Raw genomic sequence first — 9,534 nt, forward strand, 5'->3', positions numbered from 1 at the left:
ACACCAGAAGAAACAGAGCTGTGTTGTGCAAGAATCACACCCGACCTAAAAAACAACACACAAAATAACCATGAGAAATATTACAATGACATCCTGAATTACTGAATCTGAAATTATGTGGTTCACGATGTCTCAATATTCAAATTGTAATTGATTGATTGAACATTAAAAGGTACTTGTGCTCAGAATGTTTATGATGCAATGTTACTTACAATGTATGACTGGTAGGAGCTTCACTTCTTCAGGATCTGATGCCTGACAACAATGAAGGGGAAGGCGAATCCACTGCCGAAGAACAGCACCATCATGCCAAGAAGCCTCCACTTGTTCTCTACTGAGAAAGGCAGGTTCTGCAAAAAAAAATAAAAAATACAATAAATAATTTGAGAATTACTGCAAACACAGAGTAAGAATATGAATGCTAAAAGTTGAATTAGTTTTCAATTCCCTGATAAAAGTTTTCGATTGCAATAGAGAAGCAAAATTGATCACAACTTCCTGGCATTGCTAATGAATAAGTTAGAGATACATGGTCATTAGACTTACTTATTCAGACGAAAATTAAAGAGCAACATCTTTTTAATTCTATTTTTAACAGCTACATAAAACATAATTATCAAAACTATTGATAAAAAATAAATAGAAAAGATGATGACCTGCAACTTAATTTACATGATTGAGAGAAATCTGTAAAGCAGGAGGGCTAGGATAACCAGTTAAAGGACATTACTTACAATTGCACAATAATACACCTTTAAGTAGCTTACACTTCACCCACATTGCCATTTACATACCTTTTATTTATTTAATACCTGTTTTGAGTTTTTTCTGTTGAACAGAGGATAATTTGAAGAAAACGATAAAATGGGTAACCATTTACTTTCATGGTAATTGTTTATCCTATCATGGAAATCAATGGTAAGTTTTCATCTAAATATCTTTCTTTGTTTAACAGAAATAAATACACTCAAATAAACTCATAAAGGTATAAAAATTTGCGCGGGTAGAGTACATTTTCATTTTTAGATTAACTATAAAATTAAAGTCAATTTTCCTGCATTTACGTACTTTTATTTGATATTCATTTCTTTTGATATTCATTAAATGTCTCTGTCTTGTAAATAAGCATTTACTACATAGGCACATGCTAAGCTAAAGTAAGCTAACGTTATGCTATGCTAATGAAGCTCATGCATCCGGTCTATGGAGATAAATCATAATACAACAAGCAATACGTTAAATTTACAGGACGTTAATTCCATTAAGTACAAAGCAAACAAACCAATTATTTATAACAAACGTTAAGCACTTAAAACGTCCTCTATTCGGGCTTTAGATGAACATCAGGCCTCTGCCGGCCAAACATACATCCGCTAAAGATTTAAACAACAATTGGATTGTTTATCTCGCATCCGAAAACCTACGTACCTTTCCTGGTCCCTCCGCATAGTGACTGGAGCGAACCGCGGACGTGGCAAACCGACGAACAGCTTGTCCGAGCATTGTTTTCAGCTGAAGTGTTGGATCTGCGCGACCTGTATATGACTCTCAACGACCTTCCTGTCTGTAGATAGAGGGCGAACAGTCTTATGGGTAACGCGACACACCGCAAGTTATTGTGGGAAATGGAGTTTCAATGCAGGCGCTTTCAAAGTCACGTACACGAGGACAAAACAATATCAGAATAAATCAAGAAAATTAATAGGGCTTTAGTTGTCTAAATGCTTTGACCATTGTTGTATAAGTAGTGTAGTATACTCTAAAGTAAATAGGTCTTATCTTTAGATTAGAGTTAAAGTGAAATTTCTATAGTTTATAACCATTATAAAATAATTTCTGTGGATCTCCTTATGCCTTTTCTTTCTTTCTTTCTTTCTTTCTTTCTTTCTTTCTTTCTTTCTTTCTTTCTTTCTTTCTTCCTTTTTTACAAAACGATTTTTCTTGTGTGTGCAAACAAACTTGGCAACAAATCTTTTTTTTTTTTTTTTTTTTGGACATGCTCAAAGAGTGGTTCAAATAGAAACGGGATGAAACAATGAAGATTTTCAGATTCACAGTCAAGGCCTAATAGAGTAAAGGAACTATGACATCACTTTGTAGACAGCTGCTAGCATAAAACTGGTTCCCTCGATAAAACCCCTATAGAATTTTCCCATATGCTTTTTGAAGATTGCAAATAATAAGCTCTGTGTTCAAACACATTTCATTACACTTAGGCTACACGTTTTGTCCAGCCAGATAATTCTCACACGAAAATACATCTTTGAGCACTTTTGGTTCTTAAATGCAAATGCAAGAACTGAAAAGCTAAAATGCATGCCAGCTTGTGGTAAAGAGAGGTTTTGGCTGTCTTCTAACATAATCCATCCAAAAAGTTTGCTTTGTTGAGCTGTTTGAAATTAACTGTAAAGAAACTGAATAAATAAATAAATAAATAAATAAAGTTTGAAATAGGCTTTTAAATGTACTACAAATTGGCAGTGTTGGGGAGTAATTAGTTACATGTATGTAATTTAGTTACAAAACAAATGTAACAGTAATTTGTTACAGTTACTGAGAAAAAAATTGTAATTAAATTACAGTTACTTATGAAAGTTGTAAAGATTACAAATTATATATATATATATATATATATATATATATATATATATATATATATATATATATATATATATATATATATATATATAATTTACAGTAGTAAAGGCTAAAGTATACTGTGGTAATTACTATTAGGTTATGATATTTACAAATGATACTACATTATAGTGTAATTTATTAATGAAGAGTTGTAAATATATATCCAATGCTTATTCCTAAATATTTTCCTTTAAATTACTATAGTATTTTAAATGTGTAACACCTGGTTTTAATGCATTTTTTGTTTGCCGTTATATACTATAATTTGTTTGTTTAGTACAGCATATTATTTACAGCAGTAGTTCTCAAACTTTTTTCACCAAGTACCACCTCAGAAAAAAAATTGTCTCTCCAAGTACCAATATAATGACCAGTATTAAAATATAGTAGCGTTGAAGGCCTAATTAAGCAGCTACAGCTGTTCACAGTTCAAAAACGAGGCAGGTTAATTCATCTTATTAGGAATATTTATTATTGTCAGCCACTTTTAACACAAATAGTTTGAACATTAACACTGTGCTTGCAGGCAAAAACAAACAAACAAACAAATAAACAAACAAAAAAAAGGTTTAAATTAAAATGTGCTTTCTAAAGTTCATTAAAAAGGGCACTGTTCTTAAAAAGCAAAAAGAAAACTGCTGTACTTAAATCTAAAGTATTAACATAGTAGCCCATTCATCAAAACCTGGATATGTTGCTTGGACTTCATAAAGAAAGGCTATGTGTCATATTTATACACTTTCTGACTAATTTTGAAATATGTTGCATGTACATATGACAGGGTTACTACAGACACAGCCTAATGAAAATCAAGGACTTTTAAGAACTTTTTCCCCTATTTTCATATTCAAGATCGACATGCTATGTATTAAACACCTGAATTGTATTCTAAGCAACCCATAAAACATTGCATAGGAATTTATACAAATAAAATCCATTAATAATAATAATATTTATTAATCATATATTAATCATAAAATAAACCTGCACTAAATGTGTTTGTGAAATGTTTTGTACTTAAGTAAAAATACTATCACACTGCTAAAATAATAAACATTTTAGTAAATAATACTAATATTAGGTAAAAGTACAAAGTACTCTTTTAAAAAGTACTAATTAGTTACTTTAAAAAAATAAAATCATGACAATTAATCTTTTTCAATAGCACAGCCAAAACAACCACATACTCTATAACAGGTTCTCGACCTTTTACACTTCGGGACCCACTTCTTTTTCTTATCAATGTTTGAAGTCCCACCTGTCTGACATTTTCTCTAAAATATTTGTATAAAATGTTCATTTGAACCTTTATTTATTAACAATATACAATATATTAACAATATTTTTTTTCAACACATTTGTAAACATAAGAGTTTTAATAACTCATTTATTTGATCTTTGCCATGATAACAGTAAATAATAGTTTAATAGAAAATTTTCAAAACACTTCTATACAGCTCAAAATGACTTTTAAAGGCTTAACTAGGTTAATTAGGTTAACTAGGCAGGTTAGGGTAATTAGGCAAGTTATTGTATAATGATAGTTTGTTCTGTAGACTGTCGAAAAAAAAATTAGCTCAAAGGGGCTGATAATTTTGTCCTTAAAATGGTGTTTAAACAATTACTATTAATAACTGCATTTATTCTAGCCGAAATAAAATAAATAAGACTTACTACAGAAGAAAAAAATATATTATCAGACATGCTGTGAAAATTTCCTTGCTCTGTTAAACATCATTTGAGAAATATTTAAAAAAGCAAAAAAAAAAAAAAAAGATTAAATAATTAATTTAAATAATAATTCTGACTTCAACTGTATATATATATATATATATATATATATATATATATATATATATATATATATATATATATATAAATATTACCTTTGTTGTGCCTTCTGTTGATTTCTGATGATTTTGGTCATAATTGTAATTACAATTATTTAAAACGATTATTAGATGAAGTCAAAATTATTAGCGCTCCTGATAATTTTTAAAAAAAAAAAATATTTCTCAAATGATGTTTAACAGAGCAAGGAATTTTAACAGTATTTCCTCTTATATATTTTTTTCTTCTGAAGAAAGGCTTATTTGTTTTATCTTGACTAGAATAAAAGCAGGTTTAAATATATTGAAACCTATTTTAAGGTCAATATTATTAGCCCCTTTAAGCAATTTATTGTTTGATTGTCTGCAGAAGAAACTACTGTTACACAATGACTTGCCTAATTAAGCCTTTGAATCGCACTTTGAATCTGAATGCATATATTTTAAAAAACATCAAGTAAAATATAATGTACTGTCATCATAGCATAGATAAAATAAATCAGTTATTTAAAATAAGTGATTAAAACTATTATATTCAGAAATAAGTAAAAAAAAAATCTTCTTTCCATTAAACAGAAATTGGGGAGGAAAAGGGCTGCTAATGTTTAGGAGGGCTAATAATTCTGACTTCAACTGCATATATAGTTGTTTTCCACCCTGCAAAGGAAAGAAAAATAAATACACTAGAATAAAAAATATGGAACAAACTGTGCTTTTAAGCATCTTCACTGTAAGAAAAACGTCAGAATTAAAAATTAAAAAGACGTGACTTTTTAGGGGCAGTTTCATATGGATTTATTAATCATTCTTACTGTTCAGTGAAAGCAAACTGCCGTAGTTTATTAAAGACGAAAACTCCTCACAGCACGACAGCTGCACCTTCAGCAGACCTCCTCATTCCTGCAGCACGAGGGCTTTATGCTTGTTTATGAGTGGCAGATCTGTTCAGCGAAATATCCGTCTGCGTGTCACCGCATCCCTAAGGACTGTTTGGCGAAATATTTGACTCCATGTCACTGCATATCAAACGACTGAAACGATATAACTAGAGCAAACTCCACTGTGCTGCTGAGTGAGTGAGAGAGCTTCTCACTGAACAGCGCAGCAGCGATGACGCAAGGGTGCCGAGGCCCGATATGGGGTGAGTGCGGGCAGTGGGGGAGACGGGAGGGGGGACAAGCGTGCTTTGGCCTGGTTCGAGGCAACTGTACCTAGTGTGAGTACGGCCTGAGACCGAATGCTGATCGCATGCTTCTGACTGACTGTGTGTGCGCGGTGCACACACACACACACACACACACACACACACACATAAGCATACAGTATTTCGCGCTTTTAAAGGGTCACGAAACACCAAAACACATTTTTTGAGCTGTTGACAGTCGTATATGTGTCCCACACTGCTAAAAACACTATTAGGACACCTATATTTCACTAAAAAGTGTAAATTGGTTGTTTTTGCGTTATTTCAAGCAAATTCGTCCTTCCGGTTTGAAACGAATTTTTGAAGCTGTGTCACGGTCATGACATAATAGCGTTGTATTCCAGCGTGCAGACTGGACGTCTGTGCCAGAGTGTGTCTTATTACGTCTTACAGTGTGATGCATTAATGCATGAGTAAGACTTGGTTCAAACCAATCAGCGCGCTCTATTGTGCAACTTCATTAATATTCATTACTGTCACCGTGTTTACACCACAGAGACGCCACGTTGTGTTGGCAAAACAAGCGTGAAGTGTTGCTTTTATAGTTTGCTGCCGTTAAGTTTCGTTTTCATTTTCTCTCTGTGAGAGCTCATCTGGATCACGTGTGGATTAACAGTGTACGCGACGCTCGACAACAATAACTTACGTGTCTAAGGAGGATTATTGTTTACCTGAGAGCTGTTCTCATCTGCAAACGCTGAGATCCGGATTCGCTTGTAGTCTTCTCTTCATAAAGATGCAGCTCTAGTTGCTGGGGATTGTCCTGTCTCTACAGATTTGGTAAGTGAGCAACCAGTGCTCTTTGTTTATTCAGTTTGTTCGTATTGAACTAAGTTAACTATTGCACTGAGTGCAAACATGTTAGCACCGCATTTTGTGACCGGAATAACACACGCGGCTTTCTGACGCTATCTGCTGTGTGCATCTAAGTTTACGGGAAATGCGGGGGGGGGGGTTTTCTCTCATTCGCCGTGCGGTATCAAACATTGCATGAAAAATACACGCTTAGAGCAGATCCTCGAATCAAATATCTCGTTTGTCGTGAGGGGCATGAATGAATTCCCTGAATGAAAGAGCCGAACTGCAGTTAAAGTCCACCATTTAATAATTTGGCAAATAATTCGACTACAGATGTCAATGTAGGTTAAACACCATCACTTTTTCCTGTGTGTATTTTGACTGAAACTCGCGTGTGTCCAAATAGACACTCCCACACCCTCCCACTTTAGTTCCTCCGACACTCCCCCCTAAACAGAGCTGGACACGCCCACTTTTCTGACTTTTTCCAAACTAGAGGTGTGAAAACACCCTGCTGAAACAAGGGGGTTTCATGGCCCTTTAAGAGCAACAAATGTGTACAACTGGAAAGGGGGTGGTATATGATGCAATAATTGTTATCTCGATTAATTTTATTTTTTATAATTGTTAGAAGCTAAAATGCTTTCTGCGCTGCCTTTCAAAATGTATTTAGAAGAGTGACAGGTCAAAGGCGTAGTGATGGGAAGTTCGGATCATTTTACTGACTCAGATCTTTGAGTCTCGTTCATCAAGATGAACGAATCTTTTTTTGAGTCATTTCGTTCATTTGGTTCAATTTGCCAAAACATTATTAAAATGTTACGAATTGCTTCCAAACACATCTAGCCCAAAAGGTTGATTGCAGGACAAATAAGTCATAAGTAGAAGATAACAAGGAAAAAATAATAATTCAATGTTTACCTGCTCTTTTGTCTATGAAAGCATTGTTGTCTCTTTGCTCAGCTCAACTCTTCAAGTCTTCAAATGTCAGGGGTTCATTCATGTTACACTGACAGTCACATATAATCTTAATCAATGCACAGTCTAAGCCGATAGGAGCCATGATCGTTCGTTCATCATGTGACAGAATGACTCAAACCTGAGAACTCGAGAGATGAATGGTTCAATTCTTTTTCCGGCTCTAAACGGGTATGATTGGCCCGTGAGAAACGAGTGACTCAGGCCCGATAGAGTACTCGAGAGATGAACGGATCAATTCTTTTTCCGGCTATAAACGCGTATGATTGGCCCATGAGGAACGAGTGACTCAGACCCGACAGAGGACTCAAGAGATGAACAAATCAAAACTTTTTCCGGCTCTAAACGCATATGATTGGCTCGTGATGAATGAGTGACTCAGACCCGATAGAGGACTCGAGAGGTGAGCGGATCAATTCTTTTTCCGGCTCTAAACGCATATGATTGGCTTCTGCCAATGTGATGAAGACTTGAAATGAATGATACTACCTGCACAAATGTGCGCACGCGTGGATGAACGAATCACTCCCTGAGAGGACTCGTAGTTTCCGAGTCATATTGAAGATTCGTTCAAAAAGAACGACTAGTTTATGAACGACCCATCACTACAAAGGCGAGTCAACTCGCTGTTGGAGAGAAGACAGCGAAAGTGTGTGTGTTTAGATCAGGGGTGCTCAATCCTGTTCCTGGAGATCTACCTTCCTGCAGATTTCAGTTGCTACCCATATCAAACACACCTGAACCAATTAATTAGGACCTGAACACCACTTGATAATTACAGGCAGGTAATTTTCAGTGAAAATATCCGAGAAGCATTATTCCAACAAAAAATTTGTTTTTAAGTTGTTTTTTCTGTCTCGGCAACACAGAAAGGCCTTTGCCCCGCTCTTACGTTTCACGCAAAACTAGAAAAGGTTGACTGTGATTGGCCACTTTTCATGTCAGTCAAATTATTGCTTCGGAATCAATTCAAACTTCGTAAACTGATTTTTAGCAGCTTATGACACAACGCACTAAAATATAAACTAAATATTCTAAGCACATCGCTGTGATTGTACGCTTCAGGGAACAGCCAGTGCTGATCACATTGGTTATATTATGCATCAAAGGAATAAAAATGTTAATTGTTTATTTCATTATTTAGAGACTCCTCCACATACCACTAGGAGGAAGCCCGTGTACCACAGTTTGAGAACCACTGATTTTCAGTAAACAACTAAACAATTATGCCTCATATGTTTTTAATTGACAATTTTATTGATCTCTAAGATACAGTTGATTTGGATTAAAGTTGATTTGATTTAAAAATTAAAACTGCAAAAATAGCTTAGAAATATTTTTTATTGCAAATGTCCAAAAAATAATAATAACCCTGCATAACTAACTAAAACTTAGATTTTGTAACAACAGTAAACTTATTTATTATGAGGTTTGTTTTGTGATGGCTCTACTTTAAAATTAAATTAATATAATTTTAATTCAAGTTATGAAAGACTTTGAAATTCTAACAGTAAATAGAGAGCTAGGCTACTGTTGTAACGAGGAGTCTGACACAGAGGGATCCATTTGCAGTATATTTATTAAACACAGTTTAATAACAATCACACAGTAAGCACTAGTGTGCGAACTCACATCAAACGTAGCAATATTGGGTCGATAGGCTGGTGGCTGGCTGTCAAGGATAGTGATAGCAAGCATGGGTAAGAGGCAGGCAGTGTGGATCAAAGGCGTTATACAAGGCAGGGTTCGAGGCAGGCAAGGCAAGGCAAGGGCAAGGGCAAGGTCAAGGTCAAGGTACAGTCCAGGTCATAATGGGGAGATCAGGCAAGGGAATGAATGCTCAGAAATGGTTCTTGGATCAAAGTCCAGGTACAATGCAGGGTTCAGGGCAGGCAAGGCAAGGCAAGGGCAAGGGCAAGGTCAAGGTCAAGGTACAGTCCAGGTCATAATGGGGAGATCAGGCAAGGGAATGAATGCTCAGAAATGTCAGCAAGGGCAGAACAAGACTTCGAACTGGAGTGAGTGTTTGAGCTGCTTATATGTGTGTGCGTGGGTAATCAGTGAGATGTGCTGCAGGTGTGTTGC

The 9,534-nt window shown here is 35.1% G+C and overlaps 1 protein-coding gene across 1 annotated transcript in view; it reads right to left on the reverse strand.

Moving 5' to 3' along the window:
* Nucleotides 1-1,563, reverse strand: part of cox7c (cytochrome c oxidase subunit 7C) — a 1,606-nt gene extending 43 nt beyond the window's left edge. The window contains 3 exon segments of the mRNA NM_199995.1: nt 1-45; nt 213-350; nt 1,429-1,563. The exon segment at nt 1-45 is cut by the window's left edge and continues 43 nt beyond it. Of these exon segments, the coding sequence (NP_956289.1) occupies nt 234-350; nt 1,429-1,503 (192 nt within the window). The 5' untranslated portion in view covers nt 1,504-1,563 and the 3' untranslated portion in view covers nt 1-45; nt 213-233.
* Nucleotides 1,564-9,534: the final 7,971 nt, after the last annotated feature.

This window comes from Danio rerio, chromosome 5 (genome assembly GCF_052040795.2).
Source record: "Danio rerio strain M-AB ecotype USA chromosome 5, GRCz13ab, whole genome shotgun sequence".
In the NCBI taxonomy this organism is placed as follows: domain Eukaryota; kingdom Metazoa; phylum Chordata; class Actinopteri; order Cypriniformes; family Danionidae; genus Danio; species Danio rerio.